We start from the raw sequence: 22,207 nt of genomic DNA on the forward strand, positions 1-22,207 counted from the left end.
GAGTGACTTTGACATTTCTTGCAATTAAAATTTGGAAATACAGATAAAAACAGCAACGGTTTTATTCATAATATCAGCCCTCTAATGAAATAAAAGAAGCTGCTTTATCTCATCTGAAAAAATTTCGTACATCTTTTTTTCCTTTGCACTTATAAATATTTATAATATTTGAATATCTATATATACAAAATGTTCAGTAATAATTGCATCGTTCGTTTGCAATTTTGTAATTTTCACAATAATTAATAAAAAATTAAGAATTTAATATATATATATATATATATATATATATATATATATATATTAATAATTTAATAAGAATTTAAAAAGTCGGTTAATCCGTACAATTACCATACAAATACAAGCGCATACATCTTACGCCGTTACATGGTGTTAGGCGTGCAATAAAGTTTGGAAATTTGAATTAATAAAGAAGCCCTTTTAATTATATATTACGCTTAGCAACCGCATAACAATGAACTGTTTCTTCTCGCTGCACCCTTATATTCGTAAGAATAGACCGATTTATTTTTTAATTAAGTTTTTATTAAATATTGCGAAAATTGCAAAACACTAGATTTTCCTACTTGGTTCAACCCGCTCTGGTTAAAACGCACAAGAGATGATACAATTATTACAGAATACCCTATGTGTGTTTGCATATCCTATTGCATGTACTCAACAAATCTTTCATCACAGAGATACAGTTATTTCTTAACTATAATACTATAAGATTTTAATTCTTTATATTCTTTTATTGTTTCTTTATAAAAGAATATAAATATTTATAATGTTTTATAAAGTAAAAAAGCAAAAATATATATATTTTGAAAAGTAATAGGAAAAAACGCGAATTTTTAAAAGATTTTTCTTCTCTTAGAATAATTTTTTTCTTCTTTTCTAACATCTTTATAACTTTATGTATATCTATTTTCTCCATTTTTTTTTTATCTCGGAAGAGGAAATATCAGAAACTGTAACTGTTTTCAATTCCATTAATGTAAAATTAATGATATATCTTACTTATCGGGATCAAACTGAATTCATGATAGTATTGCCTAGATGTAATCATGAAATTGAGGACAAATATCAGGATAAATCAAAATATTGATTTGTTTAACTGTATATTTCATCGCTACGAAAGCAACACACAAAGACGTATTAGGTGCAATTAAGACGCTATAAATGATGCACTCCCACGCATGCAGCAACAGTATATTCCGGGATATCGACGTACAAAATCGAAGCAGAAAAGGTGATTCTTATCACAATTCTTCCGAGAATCTTTTACCGCTGCTTATAAGATTTCTATATACGTACATACAAGCGAACGTTGATTTCACGATATACGCGAAAGATCTAAGGAAAAGCGCGTTTCTTCTTTAATTTTTACCAACGTGTCGTGTGACATATCATTTAAAAGCTTAGAATTTCATATTGTGTAAACGTGTCTTTGTCCCGGGATAAGAATGCCCGAAAACTTCAACGATAAATCGTGACCCCCTCAATAATATCGTTTTAATTATCCTTGACTATCCTCGAAGAAGATCTTCACAATAGCTTGAAAAGTTCGATACGTTCGTTCAATCGCGAGAAGCGATAATTCGCGATGCTCGCGTATTAAAAAGCGCATTCGAAACTTGGCAAGCGTCGATGCAATGCGAAAAATCGATTTATTTCCACAGTTTGTCCACATCGTTTCGTATCGGAATAAGAAGTAGTTCAGATATATGTGTACTCTGACAAGAGTGGTATGTACGATGAGTACGAAACTACTCGAGGGACGATATGTATAATTTATATTCACCGGAAATGCTGAGACAATTTTTGAACGTATCTTTCGTAACGATATTATGTTGTAAAAAAATCAGGATAAAAATAAAGCATGCAAGACAAAAATCGCGGTGTATGTTGATTAATTCAATAGATATGTTGTTCGCGAATCAAGCGTCACGAGCTATATAATATACTTTTAATTAATTAAATATGTAAATCTATTTATGTGTATTATAAATACGAACATATAATTTGTTATATGTTCGTATTTATAATGAAATGTTATAATTTCGTCGATAAAGCATATTACGATATAATGCATTATTAATGTCAATACATCCATAGAAGTATACAAGCTGCATTATAATTTACGTACATTAGATTAAAAGTACGAAGATTATATATAAATCAAGATTGTTTAAAGTCAACTCAGTAAATTACACTGTATAATTATAAGATATATATATAAATAAATAAATGTAATCATAATTCCATTTTTATGCTTTAAATTTTCTATGTTATTATTTAATTTTTTTTAATGTCTTAAGAAATTAATAACAGATAAGGGGATTGAATATCGAATAGCGAAGACAGGAAGTAGACTTTGCGGCGCCTCCGTTCCTAATGTCGAAAGCTTGTATAATTCAGTATTCGTCATATCGAGATCGTTACATAGGGACGTTTATCTTCATAATGACGAATACAACTTTTCAAAGCATTTGTATTCTTTTCGATTTCCTACAATCGCCCGCAGGCATTTTAGAAATTAACGCTTGCAAACTGATTAATGAAACATCGTTTGAACAATTTTTATCATAATTATTGAGAAAACGTGCACACAAAGAGACGCATTGGTACTTTACACAATGTTACTCGGCTTGTTTTTATTGTATGCGGGTCGAACCATATGATTGTACTCTGAGATAGATATTGTTTTATAAATGTACACCGTTGGTGTGACCGTAAAATTAAATCGTATATTTAAAGTATTATATATATTGCAAGATTATTATATATAAACTTATTTTAAATCTGTCATTTTTTAAATTTCTTTGTTAATTTTTAGTAATAATTTTTTTTGATAAATTCTTGATAATTTTTTTCCATTTTGTAAATGCAAATGAAAATAAGTTTATATTAAATAGCATATCTTCTTTTTATGTAAAATAGATGGAAATCTTTTGTACACTTTAATTATTTATTAATATCATATATTTTATATTTTCCCGTAAGTTTTACTAAGTCAAAATTTTACTCCTACTTTTAATCTTAGTTTTCAGTCTAATATCAACTTTGACACTTTAAAAGCAGTCAAATCAAACTTTTTAAAACTATTTAACCTACAGTTTTGTCGAAAGTTGCTGTTTTTTTTTAATTTCCTAGGTAGGCAGTAAACGAAGAGTTTGCTTTTATTGTTTAAAGTACAAAATAAAAATTCAATTTTTATAGGGCGATTCATAAATGCATGGCAACATTCTAGGCAGTGAATGTGCACACTAAACAGGTAAGCAATGTATTTAGCAATGTAATTATTTGAGTATAGGTTGTTTATAACATAGTTTCTGAGTTGTGGAAGATTAAAGAGAATGCTCGAGGATACTCTCCTGTTGCAATTCAAACATTTTTTAAACAATTTCTTACCCCCGATGAATAGGGCGAGATAAACCCATAATTTCCTGATATAAACCCATTAAATTTTTATTTCTGCAATAATTTAAAATCTATTGTGTATATGTTACACAAATTAAGTAATGTTCATGGCTTGCAAGAAAAGATACAAAATTGAAAACAATTCGAAACAATTCGAACATTTTTTTCAGTGAGAAACTCTATTATTATATAAAAGCGCCCCATACATATATTGAAACACAAGACCGACACTTTGAGCATTTTCTTTAATTTCATAACTCAGAAATCATATGGTATCAGAATGGTGCATATGATCTACATTCAAATAACATTTCTTACTTATTTTACATATGTGTACATTCATTCTCTAAAATATTATCGTGCATTTAAAAAATCATCTTATATCAATTAAATCTATCACAAAATCTTCTAGAATCTGTGAAACATGAAAAAATTGGGGTTAAAAATAGGAGCGAAATTTCGACTCGAGAACATCAGGATGCTATGACAGTAGAATTGTTTCGAAATGTTGATAGATAAGTGAATTCGGAGAATATCATATGATTTCTTTGTTGTCAAGCTTTCATAAATATCTTTCGTATAGATATCTTGCGCTTGATCCACGAAGAATATTTCTCTTCAAGAGGAATTAATTTGCTCGTCTCTGTCTCTCCCCTCTCATCCGGCAGAAGTTACAAAACTTGCATGCCGACTTTATAATTACTATGTTAAATTTCCGCGACGTTGTTAGATTTTTTAGGCACGTTACATGCTGCCATCAAAAGATGTCGTTTATTGCCGCTATTCATTGTTTGCGAGGAAAATTGAGACATCGCTTGAAAGACGCGTCAAGAGACAAATACTTATTACTCTTCCAAAAGAGGGCAAAAGGAGCCCCGACGGCTTCAAAGCGTTTTTAAAAGATTTAATTAGTCGCACGGCTCTAACATATCGTCGACGTTATTTACATTAATCCCCCCAAAAATTAGATCTTTTTTTTGATATTAAAGATTATTTAACTTGACATCTGCTATAGTATATCTTGTGGCAAAAAATCGATCGAATGATAAAATTATGATAAGAAGAGAATATTCAAATCTCTATTTAGAATATAGATATACGTATATTTTCATTCGTGAGTTCGTCTAAATGAGTAATGCAAATGATATATTTATTCTTAATAGTAATTTAAAAAAAAGGGATTTCTTTCAAATTGATATAATGTATTTAGAATTTCTAAAAATACTGATTTTATTTCTGCAAATCGCGTCAAACGCATTAAGTAATTTTCCTTATTAAAAGTTCTTCTCACGAGAAAATGAAACTTCATTACTCTAAAACAAAGTAAGAGCATCTCGAGTAAAAGTAATCGCAGTGTACATACAATGTCAAGACTAATAAATCAATACGAAAAACTCGATAATCGGTAATAAATATATAAGCATCGATAATCTTTGTGATGCGCAAATCGCAGCATTTTCGCGTCTTGTATTTACGCAACTTCTATAATCATTGAATTTCTTTAATTAACAATTAAGCAAGGAGAATTTGTATTACGCGAATTATATAATATTAATATTGTAATGCCTCCTGCAAAAGTCATTTTTTCCTAATATCTAGCAGCTAATTACGCAATTGGTAATCAAATGATGATAAGAAACATCGGGCATTTTAAATTAAATTTTTCAACCACTGCAATCCAATTTGTCATTGCCAACTGTTATAATTATGTAATACCGCGTAATATGAATTCTGAGTAAATCGGGCGTGACCTTTTCTTTCCCCTTAAACCTTTCTAGTCTCACTATCGATTTCTCTCTCTTTTCAATCTCTTCATTAGTTACATTTTTTCACTTTTTTCGGAATCAAAAAATCTGAAATTTTCCGAAAATAACAAATCGTATAACTCAAAAGAAACGTACTAATGTGTGAATAATAAAAAATTCATCGAAGACAAATGTCAGATGAAATTCGTATTTCATAAAAAAAAAAAGCCGACTTATGATAATTAATCGTTCAGTCAGCAGTGATTAAATGATCGCTCATATAGTTTACTTATACGATAAAGTTCACCAATCAGTTAATTTCGTAAAGATTAATAAATTTTCTATGGAAAAACCTGAAAGAAATTCCAGTATACATAATATATTTTGATAAATATTGGGAAAAGGTTACACTTAACCGATCATTTTGATTTTCACATAATATTATAGTGAATAACATATATTATAGTGAATAAGAGATATGTTATTTTTAAACGTTTATAAAAAGTAGAACATTTTGAAGTGATATATCTCAGAAACTAGAAGTCCACAACGTGATTTAACGTGCACACGATGCAAGATTCTATCTATTACAATCTATATAAAAATCAAAGTGAGCTTCTCGCAATATTTATCCGTATTTCACTCGAGAGTTTGCTCCGTTCATTCCGCTTTAAATTCTTCAGTTTTCGCTTTTATTTTTCGCAACCTTGAGACGAATTTGTACTGCCATGTTCAACACAAAGAATCGTGCTCCCAAAAAAATTTCCCTTCCCCCTTCTCATTTCTATTAGTCGAGCAAGAGTCAAGATTGATAAAAAAAGAGAAAGCATTTTTTTAACAGGGCGGGACCGAACGAGAATTAATCTATCCGTATTCGCAAACTTAGCTGCTCGCGTGTATACATATATGTGTATCTTTCGCGTGGGTGCTGGCGCCCGCCATTCACTTCGCATGCAATCATGAACTTTATAGATTCCTGGAACCGAAGCGATTTGTGCGTAATTCTATGGCCTCTAAAAATCGCGGCGTCATGTTTGATACCTTTTTCGACTCCATTATCAATGTAACAAGAAAGGGGAATCGAGAAAATGTCATCGCGCGCGCGACGAAGGACAATGACTTACCCGAGAAGCAAAAAAACTATCGGGTTTGCTTGAAAAATGTATGACATTACTTCATCTTACAATCTTTAATTAAGACAATTTCGAAGAATTTAGAAACGTAAATAACATCAGAGTAAATCAGAGTAAAGCTGATAATTACGTGTATTTTGGTTTCTTCTGTCAAGTGTCTTACAATAAAATAATCACAATAAAAAAATCACTGTAAAATAAATCTCTGATTCTAATAAACCCTCCTTTACACATTTCATCCTTAATTATTACATATCATTCATTTTCTTTGATGGAACCGAGAAATAAAACACGCTAACTTGATAATATTAATTTAGTTTTAATTTATTTCATTCTATATGCGCTTTTTTCGACGCGAAATTTCTGTTGAAAAATCAATCAATAATAAGATATATATATCGTGCCCCCAAAAAAAATTGTAAACATGCGTGTAGTTCAAATTACTTGGCTCGTCTAAGACTTTGAAAACTATATAACAGTAACAACCAAAACAAACGTAGAGCATTCGTTTTGACATACGTGTTATTTGTCTTTTTGCCCGGGTAAATAATCTGCCCTTGTTAACCTTCGAAAATCACGGTTAATTTGTTGAGAGAAAAGAGTATACGCGACCAAAATACGTCTGCCTGCTTACGCGATATTGAGCACATACAAAATATCGATATTAGCTCTTTAATTTAAAAAAAAAAAATCTTTATTTTGTATGTACATGTGATTCTTCTCGCTCTATAACACCGTATCATCGCGATAAAATTGTTTTGATAGAATATGATATAATAGAGAAAAAATACGCGCGCGGAGAGAGAGAGAGAGAGAAAAGTAGAAAAAATGTTCTATAATAGAAAATTAAAGAAAAATTTTCTATGATAGAAAAATATTTTCATTAAAAAATATCACAGTGAACATTGTATATATGCGTGTATCTTATAATCGTACCTTTTTTGTTACATTATACTCTTGAGCAAACACATACGCGTACAAATATTCTCTAGTCTATCGATGTACATTGTCTGAATTTAGCAATAAAAAAATTGCTCTGTGGCACCATCTGTCATCATCTCCAATATCATTCTATTGTATAGCACGAGTATGCATCGAAACAGTAAAGAGTGATCTTACCGATCGTGTCGAATAATAAATCGGCTAAGAAGTTTCAGTTGATTCCAGATGATGCGTTGAAACTCTCGGAAAACTCTCCCCCCCCCTCCCCCAGGCTTTCTCTGCCTGTCCCTATTTTTGTTCTCATCGAACATCGAACGGACAAAAATCGGAAGAGCAGAGCGTGATACAGCACACAGCTGATCTTCTCGATCATTATAAATCAGGTATCGGACGGAGATAGGTATCAGGAGCAAAGCCAAGGGAGTAGCCGAGACAAACAGCAACGAGAACGTGAAGGAGAATCTCCGAGGCAAGAAGCGACGCTTGAATTAACAGTTTCTATTTTACCATCAAAAAGGTAATTACCACGTTTTTTCGATTTAGTAATCCAGGCGGTTGAAAATATTTTGCTCCCGTGTAGAAGGATCTTTATATGCCAAACGATTTGTAATATGAATAATCGAACGAAATAATATATAGAATAAAAATAGTATATATACATAAATTAAAATGGGATATAAGTACGATTAGGTTAAACAATGATATATATATATATATATATATATATATATATATATATATATATATATATATATATATATAAATAGAAGCCCCCCCCCTAAAGATATTAAATTACAATTATGGCCAGTAAGAGCCTATATTCGTGCTGTTGCGTAGTAATTGAATACTCTGAATATTTTGAAAATTGCCATATTACATTCCATATATCTTCTGGTAACAGAAATTGAAAAATCTCGAACTTAAATTTCTTATAAACCTCTTGCCTCTCTTCTTCATCATTCAGAAAAAGTTTATAAATATATACGAGAAGTAAATTTTTTTTTCAAAGTTTGCAAACATTCACTTTTTACGCAGTCAAGTGCGATCAAACTTTTATGGGTTGTAAGATTAGGTTAGATTATGTTGAGAGAGAGAGAGAGAGAGAGAACGTGGTATATACATCGCTTTGTATGTACATACAATAAGAAAGATCCTTGGTTACTTACGGATAATAAAATTTGCTTGTGACTTTCTCTCTTTTTCTTTCTTTGTTCTACAACAATTCGCAATTCGTAACCATGTCCATTTATCATCTGCTCGTTTTTTCATTTTTCACTCACGTTTCACTGCTCGTTTAACGAACATTCCTACCACGAAAAAGACTTGCAAATATAAACGCTTGAAAAATAATTGCAAAATTATTATATATATTTTTAAATTATCTTTAATTATTTCATAAAAAAAGTATGAACTTTTACTTAGAATGTATTATCCTGAAGAAGTATTATAAAATCAGCTTGATTTATGTTATCATCTTTTATCTTGCGTATAATAATATAATTTCTACCTTCGTATGTATGCAGATGCCCAACATAAAGCTACAGAGCTCCGATGGCGAGGTTTTCGAGGTCGACGTTGAGATCGCGAAATGTTCGGTCACCATCAAGACCATGTTGGAGGATCTCGGTATGGACGAGGATGAAGAAGAGGTTGTGCCATTGCCGAATGTTAATTCAGCGATTCTCAGAAAAGTCATACAGTGGGCTACATATCACAAGGATGACCCTCCACCACCAGAAGATGACGAAAACAAAGAAAAGCGTACTGATGACATCAGTTCATGGGATGCTGATTTTCTAAAAGTAAGCATTCTTTGTTAATTACACTGAATCCAAACAAAATTTAGGATTATAATAAATATTAATAATGTTACATAAACGAGAATACACTATGACAAAGGTGTTAAATTTTGCTATAAACTTAAACATGAATATGTATTTTATAGGTTGATCAAGGCACACTCTTCGAGTTGATTTTGGCAGCTAACTACCTTGACATCAAGGGTCTCCTAGATGTCACATGCAAAACCGTTGCCAATATGATCAAAGGCAAAACACCTGAGGAGATACGTAAAACATTTAACATCAAGAATGACTTTACTGCTTCGGAGGAAGAGCAGGTGCGCAAAGAGAACGAATGGTGTGAGGAGAAGTAAAATAGAAAAATATTTTGAATGTTGAACAGTTCATTATTTCCCTACAGTAAGAGTTCTTTTTGAAAAAAAAATCAGCTAATTGTGGTAAAAATATTAAAATTATATGACTACCTTTTCTCCTCTACTATTTATTTCCACTAAATAAACATGAAATAATAATAGTAACTTACTGTGTCTCATGTATTCTATCCAGACTTTATTTTTTAAACTTTAGAACAATACAAAATTCTTTGATATCACTATAGTATGATATAGGAGTATTTTTATGTTGAATCGCTTAATAATGTTTTTAGCATAAATATATTATAAAGATTTATTTAAGACTACATTATATATACAGTTTAATGATATATTGAATAAAAGATTTTAAAAACTTTTATTCAAAGTAAAAATTTTAAGATTATGTGATCACCTTTCCTCCTCTACTACTATATCCACTATTTATTTTCATTAAATAAATATAAAATAATAATTGTAATTTACTGTGTCTCATATATTCTATCCATATTTTACTTTTTAAACTTTAGATATTACAAAATTCTTTGATATCACTAGTATGATATAAGAATACTTTTATATTGAATCGCTTAATAATGTTTTTAGCATAAATATATTGTAAAGATTTACTTAAAACTAAATTGTATACACAGTTTAATGATATATTGAATAAAAGATTTTAAAAATTTATATTCTACACTCTCTTCAAATCCTTTCTTAAAAAAAAAAATAAAACGATTAAATTATAATTAAATCTAGGAACTGAAAAAAACATAATTATAAACGCATAAAACTATTTTGCTGATTAATCGTATTAAATCCTGTATGTTGCATAAAATTAATTAGTTTGATTATTGTATATCTTTGATATGCAAATAAATCACAGGTTGAGAACCCAGTCTCCTAACCTTTATACCAAAACATAATCAGCAACGAGACTTGAATAAATATTTAACATTCTATCTTTATTTAAAAAATTAATTTTACATGAATTACGTTAATACGTATTTAAATAAAAAAAGAACACTATATATTTTTCATGTAATATTTGTGGGTTTGTATATGCTTTACATGTGCAATGAGTCGTACAAGTGAGTACATCGATTAATGTGATATGTAATCAATTGCTATAATTTTATCTTACGAAAACAATACGAATTTCTAAATGCATATAATATAAATTTCCATTTATAAAATTTTTCATGTTTTTTTTTTAGTTAATGATACGAAAAGATTAAAATTGCAAGATGACAATAAGCAAGATTGTCAACAATCTTTATATAATATATGTAGTTGGCTTAATCTAAATAAAACAGCTATAGAATATCACGATTTAAAGGAAGTCAAGATTATAAGTTACAATGAATTGCGAGTGATGAAAGAAATAGTTTCAAATTGTTTGAAACGTATACAGCATCCTGAATTTATCGGTATTAACTTGGATATTTTAGAATACTGTGTTCCTTCTTTAATGCTTGGGTAAGAAATTTAAATGTTTCTATAAAAATTCCATTCATTACTTTATTGTATATATATTACGTTTGTAATATATATGATAAATATTTATTTTAAATTCATCATATTTCTTGGCAGGATCCTTGATAGTGGACATGCTTTTTTCAATGTACCTGCAGATTCATCAACATATAAACAGATGCTTTCCAGTTTACATGTAAACTATGTTTTTATGAAATGTGTGACATCCAACAAAGAGATCATATGTCAATTCAATATTCATGGGCAACCTATATATTTGACAAAATTAATAAATGTCCAAGGAAAGAACATTAATAGAAGATGGTATCGTTTTGCGTATGCAGTTGCCACTTCAGGCTCAACCGGAATCCCAAAAATTGTTAAAGTGCTACATTCCTGCATATTGCCAAATATTATAGATTTAAGGAGAATTCTTTATATAACAAACTCTGATAAAATTGCGCAACTTACAAATTTTACCTTTGATCCTAGTATAGTGGAAGTTTTCTTAAATTTTTCCTGCACTGCAACTCTATTTATGGTTTCAAAACCATTAAAAAATGAAGCTGACAGGTGAATAACTATTATACAACAAGTTTGAAAAATACTAAAGGAAATAAGATAAGATTTATAATATATATACAAATAAAAATATTTTTTAGATTCTTAGAGGAGATATTCCATGCCCATGTAACGGTTCTACAAATTACTCCATCACTTCTTTTTAACATGTGGACCACTGAACGTTTGAAGACAACAATCTTGGATAAAGATTCTCAGTTAAGAGTTCTTCTCTTGGGTGGAGAACCATTTCCTAGTATGAAATTAATATTAAAAGCTAGTCATTTGCAGAACATGACACGATTATTTAATATCTATGGTATAACCGAAATATCGTGTTGGTCCAGTATTAACGAAATCGCCAGAAATGACGTAGATGAATCTTATTTAGGTGAACCATTGTCAGAAACTATATTTCAAATTAGGAATGAAGATAATGAAATGATAACTAGTGGTGAAGGCACTCTTTATATTGGTTAGTTTTTAACATTACAATTAAACAAGAAATATATAATGTATAATATTATTTGTAAAATATGTTTGTGGAATTTAATTTTATATAAATTATTTTTTTAATATTTTCAATATAGGAAGTATCAATAGAATTTGTATCATTGAAAATGAAATTGATGAAGATTTAAATAAGCCAATTTTTCGTAGTACTGGCGATATAGTCTCAGTGAGTAAGTTTGATCCTCTCTTTGACAAAATATAATTTTTTAATTTTCTTCAAATTAAATATTTTTATTTAAAAAATTTTCGAATTTATATTATTTTTTTTTCTTTTTAGATAGATGATCGGGGTAGAATATTTTATAAAGGAAGACGAAATAATATCATAAAAAGATTTGGAAATAAAGTGAATTTATGGAAACTCGAGAAAGTCGTGACGGAATTAAATTTTATACGAATTTGTTCCACTTTCTGGGATGCAAAAAGTCACAAATTATATTTATGTGTATCTACTACAAAACCCAAAGAAGAATTTTTAAAATTAAAAGAAGATATAATGGCGCATCTAAAAATATTACCAACGATCTATAAGCCTGATAAAATAATTATAATAGATGATTTTAATTTTACCACTAGTGGAAAGATTTGCCATGCATCATTAAAAAAAATATGCCAAGAATCTGAAACAGAAATTATCACTGTAAACGATTTGTGTACTGATGCGGAGGAAATATTTAGAAACTTGTGGAACAATCATGTAAAATCCAAAGGCACCGGTTTTTTAACGTCAGGCGGTACGTCAATAGCAGCGCTTCAAATCTCAAGCACTGCCACTGAAGCCTTTAATGCAGAGTTCCCCGAATTAATTGGTATGTTACTTAAGGATGTTACATGTAACGAATGCGTCAATTATATTAGAGATACTTTAATTGAACAAGACTGCAGCCAGAATATCAATCGCAGCATTTCTTTTGAAGACAAATCTTACCAAAAAATGTTTAATGCAAAAGAATCTGTAACAAGACAATCATCATCGAATAATTCTCCATCATTGTCAAATAAAGAAAATTTTCGTCAGTGGTACAAATGTAGAGGAAAAATTTACAGCAATATATTAATACAAGAAGAAAGTACTGCTTTCTCACAAGAAAAAAATATATCGAGTATTAAAGTGTTAGCGACATATAATTTGCAAAAGTGCATCGATGCCTCGCCAATTGTCTACCGTTATTCCAAGTAAGGATAACTTAGAAAAAAAAAAAATTTTAATCGAAAAGATATGCCTTTTTCATATGCGTTTGTTATTTTTTAGAACAGAATTGTACGCAACAGTCGGCTCACATTTCGGCATTATATGTACTGTTGACTTGCTAGAAACCAATAATAGATCGTACGAGATAAAATTACCAGATAGGATAGAAGCTTCTGTTTTAGTCCTGGCTGAATTTCGCGGCATTGTAGGTAAGTATATGGCTTGATATTAATACAATGCGATTTACAAATTATTAATTAACAAGTGATATCGATAGGTTGTTATGATGGGTATGTGTACTGTGTCCATTTAAAAACTGGTGAAATAATTTGGAAATTTCAAACGCAAGATATGGTGAAATGCACGGCAATAACGTGCCCACAAGGGAGTAAAATATTTGTGGGTTCCTACGATCACTATGTATACTGTCTTTCGATAGAGGTAGACCTAGTGTTAAATCGATACTACTACCTTGAAGATGTTATTAATTATTAGCATTAATATAGATATAATTAGATATCTTTATATATCTATTAGGACGGTACTCAAATATGGAAAACTGAAGCGAGCGAAAGTGGAATCTGTGCTACCGGTTGTTTGCATCGACAATCGACTTCGGTTCTTTTCGGGACGCTGGATGGTTCGTGCTTGGCCCTGCAGCAATCTTCCGGACAGATTACGTGGAAACATAAATTGCGGGATCCGATTTTCGTCGCACCTGTTGTTCTTCGAACCAAATACGTATTATTTTGTTCCGTGGCTGGAGCATTGTATTGTTTCGATATCGAAACCGGTTGTCAGGTAGACAGCTACCTCTCTCTTTCTTCTGTCGCTCAATATTTGTTGTAAGCAAATTTTTATCATTGCAGATGTGGCGATATGCGATACACGGCAATGTGTTTTCATATCCCGTGATATGGAATGTCGATAACAACGAATATGTTATTTTGGCTAGCCATAACAAACATGTGTATTGTTTGGAGATGCCATGGAAGATGACTGAAGGAAATGAACCAAAATTGAAATATACATTACTATTGCCTTCGCCTATTTTTGCGACTCCTTGGTGCGAAGATGGACGTATATTTGTAGCGTGTACAGATGGTATCCTTAAAATATTCGATCTTTCGGAAGGTAAATTGTTGGCGATCAAGCAACTTCCCGGCGAAACGTTTTCCTCGCCAGTTGTACACAACGATCTCGTTGTCTTGGGATGCCGAGATAATAATCTTTATGTTTTGAGATTATGTGCGGCATAATGTAAAAATAACATTAAAATTTTTGTGTACAAAAAATGTGACTATCGCTCTAAGTGCCTCATATTCATCCCGATTTAAGCGAGACTGGTCGGCAAATCGCAAAAGGTACACGATTAATACAATATTATTTATATCTATTCTGCTCTCGTGTATTACAAGTTAATGGATAATTGTGAAAGGTATCCGTCGCGGTTGAGAAATATATGTTATCTGAATATACCTCTCCATCCTTTCTACTAGATTTTCGTACGTAATGTGAAATTGTAGTGTATCATTGTAGTAACCCATGCGAGAGTGCAAACAAAAAGGTTAATCTAAAAAAACAGCCGATCCATCTCTTCTTCCGATACTTATCCATTAATTTGCCGTTCATTTATTCTGTGAGCATATGCAAATATTTACGCTCTTCGTTTTATCAGGTAACATAATAATATTACGATATACGCCAGCATTTTTTTTATTATGCAAAAGAAATAATCCGGATCTCAAGCTCACACGAAACAACAATATTCCAACGACTCCACCTTCTCATATTTATATATATATATATGTGTATACATATCTTTTTTATAATATATACTATATAGATCTATAATAATATCTCTATATAATGTGAAATGCTTGGCCACTCCAGAGAGTTTGGATATCCTCCTCTTCGTTCCAACTTTTCGATATCAATCTTTTTTTTTTCACTTTCCATCGATTTTATCTCAAGTGTATACGAACATGCGACTTTTCCCTAATTCTGTTTTCCGCACGTTGAAGATACCTAATCAATTTGTTTCCTAAATGAGAACTCTTCAATAAGAATAAACAAATATAGATGAAACATAGTTATAATTATAATTATATATACGAGCGTGAATATCGACATATTATGCGTTATATCGGCATATTATTTCTAATTTTATTAGATAATCGACAAGCAATGGAGAGTCATCGATGGAACACCTATATGTCCGTGATTCTTAACAATTCATATAAAACTAAATCATTGCTCAATCTTTGTTCCATAAATGCAACTTAGACATAACCTATAGTTAATTACCATTCAGACAACGTAAACTTTTTCAGACATAATTTCCGAAATTTTCCAGAAACATCTTGTCTATATCTATAGAAATTCTAGCCTAGACAGATATGATACTTATATTGTTTGTTATTATTAATCAATTGTCAATTTAACGGTATATTATATTTCTTATGTAGTGATGTATCTATATCGATTCCTTTTTGTACAATGTAATCTGCCAATGAATACCACTTATACTTCGATAAATAAAATATGATACATATATATTGTATACACACAGTGTGACACAGACATCTTGAGATTATCTTTATCTTTTTTTATTATCTTTTGTTTGAACATATATTGGCAGATCGGATTTAGTTTCATGTGAAATATAAATTTACAAGAAGAGATCTAATCTTATAATCCGATACCTGAAGTCGTAGAAATATAGTCCAAGAGTTTTTTCATGTAAATGTAGTAGAGAATTCGTGTTGCTTTCGAACAGGATTTTGAAGTTTGTAGAAACAGCAGGAAATGAGATTAGGACGAAGTAGGATAGAGATAGAAAGAAAGAGAGAAAATTTAGCCAACTTTACCTTCGTTTTTCATCCTCTATCAAAGAGAACCTATTTAACATAATTAGGCACAGGTCTGTTCGCAAGCGTGACATCTAGTTCGTGATATCTGCCTTGAGACACTGTCGCATGCCGATGCGGTCGGCGATCGAGTTATGGTTTCTTGTTTACTCGAATATGCGAATTCACTGAGCGTTTCGATTTTCCTATGGTGTATTATGATGTAAAATGCACGTGCACACTCCGTAATTATGGTTACTGATCCTCGTCGCCAAGCTCATGCTTAACCTTGTTGAAGTCAAATTCCTCACCGGTGGCACGCTTGAATATATCGAGCACATCTAAGCAGGTTGTCTCGAAATGTGTGGTCGCATCATAACTAGTGGATATAAATATCTGACTGTTGAGACCATCATCCACCGGCATCATATAGTCAGAAATGCTGACAAACTTCTGTTTGATCGGGCCGAGCAAATCCAGACCAGGTTTGATCTCAGCTTCTGGATTTTTTGTCTCCACCGTGGTCGAGACCATAGCGATAAACCAGCCCTTCGCCGCTACTTGATGAGTATGCGACACAAGAGACACATAGATGTCGGAATTGCGACCGACCTGTGGAAAGAATGAAACGCTTGAATATATAAGACAAATAAGAAATCCTTACAAATATTACAATATCAAAATTCATATCTATGCGAATAAATAATTTGTAAAGTATTTTATGTTAAATCTTAAAATTTAAAACGAATTGTTATATTGTAGTTCTTTAAAATAAAAGAGAAAAGGCTATATCAAAATGCAATTACAATTCTTGGAATCTTAACATACGCTTAAGGAAAGAGATGCATAATGTTCAATTACCTGCTTCTGAGGAATAATGATTTGCGTGGATAGCGCGTCAGTCGTGCTCGGAATCGGATGATCCATAAGGCATATGCATCTTATCACTTGACCGACTTTTTTCACGCAGTCGGGTACGTACGTAGGATCACAAAAAACTTGTTTACATTGAGCTGTCTCATCGCCGGAACGGACGCCAATCACCTAGAAAATAATGATCAATTTCAGCAACTGAGTTTAATCACCGAGATACGACAAACATAACAAGACACTCACTTTGCCATCCTTCATGACGATTTCGTCGATCGGCTTGTCCAGCATATACGTGCCGCCGTAAATGGCGCTAAGTCGCGCGAATCCCTGAGGAAGTTCGCCCAGACCGTACATCGGATAGAGATACGGCGACTTTCCGTATCGCGCTAAACTGTCGCTGTATAATTTGATCCTCCTGATGGTCATTATCGCGGTTTGGCCTATGTAGTCATCATCCCTGATTAAAAAACAAATAAACAAATAAACATACTTAAAAAATGGACATTGATAGATAGATATTTAATAGATTTTTATAAAAAGCATTCTCACAAAAAACAATGGAAAGGAATGCGTTTATTGGATTTTTTTTAATCTCACGACAATTTAATCTCTTTGAAATAAATCTTAATCAAATATTACCTATACAACGCTAATGCGTGCCCAGTAAAGTCCTGCGTGTTTTTGTCGAGATTGAATTTGTTGTAGAGCGCGCTCATATTGTTGTTGAAGGGATCGAAGCCGTCCCACGTCTTTGGATCGTCTTCCTGCATATTCTGCACCCACATGAGAAAGTTGCGGAACCGCCGCTTCTCGAACAAACCCATCAGATCGCTGGACAGAGCCTCCTGTTGATCAATCGGCACCTTGGAGATTTTGCCCGATTTGTACACGTATGAGCCCTCCACCGACTTAAATTCCAGATAACGCGTTACACCCGTGTGAATGAGTAGCTTGACAAGAAGACCATTTGCCATCAGAAACTTAGGAATCAGGTCGACATTCCAGTCCCGGCCACGGCCATAACTCTCGTCCGGCGGCGGTGCCTTGAATTTTCTAAACAATGTAAATATCATTATGAATAAGCAATAATACAACACGTAATCGCAAAATAATTAATTTTTACTTATGTAATAAGTTTATCTATATAGTATATTAAGTTTTAAATAACATAATGTACAATAAAGTTTGATAAAATAAAACCAAATTTAATTAAAAATAATTCCTTTTCACGAGATAATTAGGCGTTATATATATATATATATATATATATATATGTGTGTGTGTGTGTGTGTGTGTGTGTGTGTGTGTGTGTGTGTCTCTTCTATCTTTTAATTATCTTACGAGAATTTATCACGAAGAAAAATTTGGTTACGAAAATTAATAAAGGGATCTGTCACGAACAAGGTATCAACTACAATAGTTAGTCGTTAGTCGATAGTTGCTTATCAATCTTATTAATCATAATTAAACGCTCATGTCGAACGCTTCCGCTTCCGTAGGTTTTATCTACGTTCAGAATAAGAATTATTTTTACATAGAGGTTCTGTTCCGTTGTATAAAGCAATAATATATGACGTAAATGTTGTTCATGAATCTGCATCCGTTGTATTCATCCAATTGACAACTTGTCACTAAATGATGATTGAGCGATATCGCGACCATCAAGGACAGCAATTTATTGATAGCGCGATAGGTACGAATGGATTAGCTGCGCGATAATGATTTATTGAGAGCTCGCGATGATTTTCGTTATTGCCTTCTCTGTACCAATAATGCAAGGCACGAATCCGTCGAGCATCCTATTGCACAATTTTATGGGCGATGTAGAGATGTGATGCACAGTGGTCCAATTATTCTCTTTGCGCAATCCATTGTTTTTACTTCTGTGTGTATGGATCCATTTTAGTTTTATATACATATTTTAATCAATTTTATAATTATTATACAAAAGTATATATAAAATTACGGAAATTTTTGTATAATTAAAAAATACAATATACTGTACATGTTAGAGAGAAAGATATTATTGTAAATGGTGAAGAAAGTATGTGAAGAGAAATATGTATTACACGGCATGTCTATTCGCATTTTAAATTAAGGCTAATTACTTTTTCCACTCGTCCAGATTCGTCAGATTTGCATTCGTAATCACGAGACGGAAAACTACCGGGATTCGCGTGTCGCGACGTGCGTTTTTCCGCGAAGCACATAATTACGTGCAATCTCTTCGAAACGGTCGTCGTTCCGCTTTCCACCTGTATTCGGCGCGAATGGAGTCTCTTCCTCCTCCTCCTCGACTTCGACGGACTTTCATATCCGCGCGCGTTGCTGTACAAAAGAATGTAACGGGTATATCAAATGCTTGCAACAGGATATCCGCGTTTTTCAGATGACATTGTACTTTTCAACAGAATACGCAGTCGCTATATAATGAAACGTCGCGGTAAGAGAAATGGAAAAGGAAAAAGATTCCAGAGAGAGAAAGAAAGAGAGAAGAATGATCGTAAACCTTTGACACTTGATCGCATTTTTTACGCGATTATCAATGCGAAACGACCGATGGAGATACGCCACGGTGAAATTGCAGTGAACCGAAAACAACGTGAAACATCTTGAACATTATCTTTTTCCGTTATCTTTCTTATCTGTTTATGTGTATCACAATAACAATATGTGTATTTCGTACAATTGCATCTATAGCGCATTTATCGTTTTTATCGCAACGGAAGATAAAACAAATTTATTAATAATTAAATAAAATTATTTAAAATTTTCACAAACATTCACAAAGCAACATCATTATCTGCTAAAATATTTTATATCCTGCCGTAGCTTTCACCATGAAATTAATCTAAATTCGTTAATGACTGATATTGAAAGAAATTACATATTTTGTGAAAAATTCGCAAAAAGATTGTATATATAACCGGACAAAGAAAGAAAAAGTCGTGAAAATAATCGTCGTACTGATTCAAAATCTAATTATGTTTGCTATATAATTAACGCTATAATGACAAATGAGAATAGCGATATTTTGTATCGAGTTGACAATTATGGAAAAATATTTCTTGTACGAGTAACGATGCAGCAAATCAATATAAGATTCTGTAGACCTACGTATATATACGTTAAAATCTACTGAATCATGTCAACATATTATTATAATTCTACCGCTTGCCGGGAGTTTCTCAATAAAATATTGACGAACGCAATAAGATCGTTGTGTTCGCGAAAAGTGTAACTTGACATGAGAAAGAAAAGGGAAATAATAAAATATAAAAACAAAGAATCATAAAAAAAGAAAAGCAAACAAGAAAAGAAAATAAATGATAACAAAGAAAGAGAGAAAAAAAAACAAAACGTAAGACAGAAAAACGTGTAGAAAAAAAATAGAAAAATAGGAAATAAAAACAAGTATAAAAATAAATTAAATCGCGGCGAAGGATTGAAGAAGTAGAGTAGGGCGAAATCTGATCACGGCGATGACAATTTTGCCACGTTCAATCGAACAAGTTCTCTCTCTCTCTCTCTCTCTCGCACGGAGGGCGGATACCGTCTCCTCCTCCCTTCCTATCCCTCTTGCTCTCTCTTTACATTCAAGTGTAACCGTTGCGAGGCCGACGAGAACCGAACTTTCCGCTATGTACTTTCGACCGGTAGCAACAAACGGAATTCGCAATTAGTGTCGGGCGCTCGTTATACTTAGAATTAAATACAATGTCCGTCTCTGTGCTCCAAAATATTCCAACATCGTATTAATAAATCTGTTTATTCGTTCGAGCTTCTGTTTTTCTTCCATTCCTCTTTTTTCCTACATTTTTTTCTTAAGCTTGATATCTTATTGTAACGTATTTCGAGCGGTTTTTACCTGTAACAATTATTATTGCGATTATGTATATTGACTTTTACAATATTTTCTTGAAGATGGTCTAAAACATAACATCTCCTAAAGGGGGGGAGGAAGGGGGGGGGAGAAATATAATTACTCTATTATATATTATATTCTAATATATAATTCTGACACGATTTACACAAAAGTAAAATCGATAAAGAGAGCGAGATATATATATATATTACCTGCATTAGGCATATTTCGACTTCGATCAGTCGCGAAACAAGAAATTTGGACAATTTGCGGCGTCGATTAGCGCGCGTCACGGTAATGCGGGCTCGAGAATCGATAGACGCTCCCCCTCCAACCCTTTACCCTTGCCATATACGACGCAGTTCCGACGATTCGGTGCGTTCCTCGCGGGAACGTATCTTCTCTCTCTTTCTCCCTCCTCCTCCTCCTTCTTCTCTCGCTGTAGCTTCTCACTCTCTCTCTCTCTCTCTCTCTCTCTCTCTATCTCTCTGTCCGCGGAGATAATCGACCGGTAAGAGAATTCGATCGGCAGGAAGAGGAAGGAAATTCCCGTATCAATATCCGTAATCATACGTCCAGCTGTTGACAGCGTGTCTCCCGCCTATATGTCGCGAGAGGAGGAGAAGGAGAAGGAGAAGAAAGATCTTTGTGATATGACATAAATGTTTAAAAAAACGTCTATAAGGAGACGTTCGATGCCCCGCAGGTGTCTTGAACGCTCCCTGGATCCTCGTGTCGATTGATGGAAAGACTACGAAAAGGATACGGAGATGGGAAAGACAAGGGGGAAACGAAGGGCAAAAGGAGCACTTACCCGAACAGGTCCTCGAGGGGCGTGATGGAGGCCGATTCGCCACCGTAATACTTGTTGCGGTCGATGTGAAGCACTCGTTTACCGCTGACGGAGAGCATGCCCGAGAGGATGCACTCCTTGAGGCCGGTGCCGAGCACGATCGCGTCGTATTCCTCATTCATGTTCGCGCCGAGTTAGAGGAGCCGGATCCGCGAAGAAGAGGCAAGAGAGCGAAGATAGGCGAGTATAAGCTGTCGTGCGAACTGTCGCGCTGCTGTCGAAGCGACCGAGTGTGTCTCGAACGTATACGTTTCTTCTTCTTCGTCTCTCGCGATCCTCCTGCACACGAAGTCGAGAATATTCGCGTCGCGCGATTCCTACGCGATACCAAACGACACGACACGACACGGTACGGCGCGAAGCGGAAGGAAGACCAGTTCTTTCTCTTTTGCTACTCCGTGTCGACGGCGATGACGGCGGCGGTGGCGGCGGCGGCGGCGGTGACGGTGGCGGTCAGGCGGTGGCAGTGACGGCGGTGACGTCCAACTTTTCCACTAGGCTGCGTCCCGCGTTGCGAAGAGGCACTAAGGCTGGATACAGCACGGTATACGTAACGAGTATTTTTCTGTGAATTCTAAATATCGACGATGATTCTCCGTTCTGTGACAGTCAGTGCGTTATTGCTCT

At 33.1% G+C, this 22,207-nt stretch overlaps 3 protein-coding genes across 5 annotated transcripts; 2 read left to right on the forward strand and 1 right to left on the reverse strand.

The window, feature by feature from the left end:
• The first annotated feature begins 7,519 nt into the window (after positions 1 to 7,519).
• Positions 7,520 to 9,738, forward strand: Skpa (SKP1-related A). Of its 2 annotated transcripts, XM_070293778.1 has the most exons (3): positions 7,520 to 7,763; positions 8,770 to 9,048; positions 9,192 to 9,735. In XM_070293778.1, the coding sequence occupies exons 2-3, from the start codon at positions 8,770 to 8,772 to the stop codon at positions 9,399 to 9,401; spliced, it is 489 nt and encodes a 162-aa protein (XP_070149879.1). In that variant the 5' UTR covers positions 7,520 to 7,763; the 3' UTR covers positions 9,402 to 9,735. The 2 variants fall into 2 exon arrangements, with proteins under 2 accessions (XP_070149879.1, XP_070149878.1); XM_070293777.1 differs by lacking the exon at positions 7,520 to 7,763 and having other exon boundaries at positions 8,764 to 9,048; positions 9,192 to 9,738.
• Positions 9,739 to 10,302: 564 nt separating this feature from the next.
• On the forward strand, positions 10,303 to 14,828 carry Aasdh (Aminoadipate-semialdehyde dehydrogenase). 2 transcript variants are annotated; one of them, XM_070293727.1, is made up of 11 exons: positions 10,303 to 10,489; positions 10,616 to 10,877; positions 10,992 to 11,447; positions 11,537 to 11,910; positions 12,026 to 12,114; positions 12,226 to 12,757; positions 12,866 to 13,124; positions 13,201 to 13,349; positions 13,418 to 13,581; positions 13,678 to 13,941; positions 14,010 to 14,828. In XM_070293727.1, the coding sequence occupies exons 1-11, from the start codon at positions 10,477 to 10,479 to the stop codon at positions 14,397 to 14,399; spliced, it is 2,952 nt and encodes a 983-aa protein (XP_070149828.1). In that variant the 5' UTR covers positions 10,303 to 10,476; the 3' UTR covers positions 14,400 to 14,828. The 2 variants fall into 2 exon arrangements, with proteins under 2 accessions (XP_070149828.1, XP_070149827.1); XM_070293726.1 differs by having other exon boundaries at positions 12,226 to 13,124.
• A 22-nt stretch (positions 14,829 to 14,850) lies between these two features.
• Positions 14,851 to 22,138, reverse strand: Gdi (GDP dissociation inhibitor). The gene is made up of 5 exons (XM_070293735.1): positions 21,542 to 22,138; positions 17,502 to 17,915; positions 17,106 to 17,319; positions 16,851 to 17,033; positions 14,851 to 16,601 (listed from the first exon to the last, which is right to left on the reverse strand). The coding sequence occupies exons 1-5, from the start codon at positions 21,700 to 21,702 to the stop codon at positions 16,245 to 16,247; spliced, it is 1,329 nt and encodes a 442-aa protein (XP_070149836.1). The 5' UTR covers positions 21,703 to 22,138; the 3' UTR covers positions 14,851 to 16,244.
• Between the last annotated feature and the right edge of the window lie 69 nt (positions 22,139 to 22,207).

Source organism: Polyergus mexicanus, unplaced genomic scaffold, assembly GCF_030449975.1.
Source record: "Polyergus mexicanus isolate NDT 795.1 unplaced genomic scaffold, iyPolMexi1.0 SCAF_4, whole genome shotgun sequence".
NCBI lineage: Eukaryota > Metazoa > Arthropoda > Insecta > Hymenoptera > Formicidae > Polyergus > Polyergus mexicanus.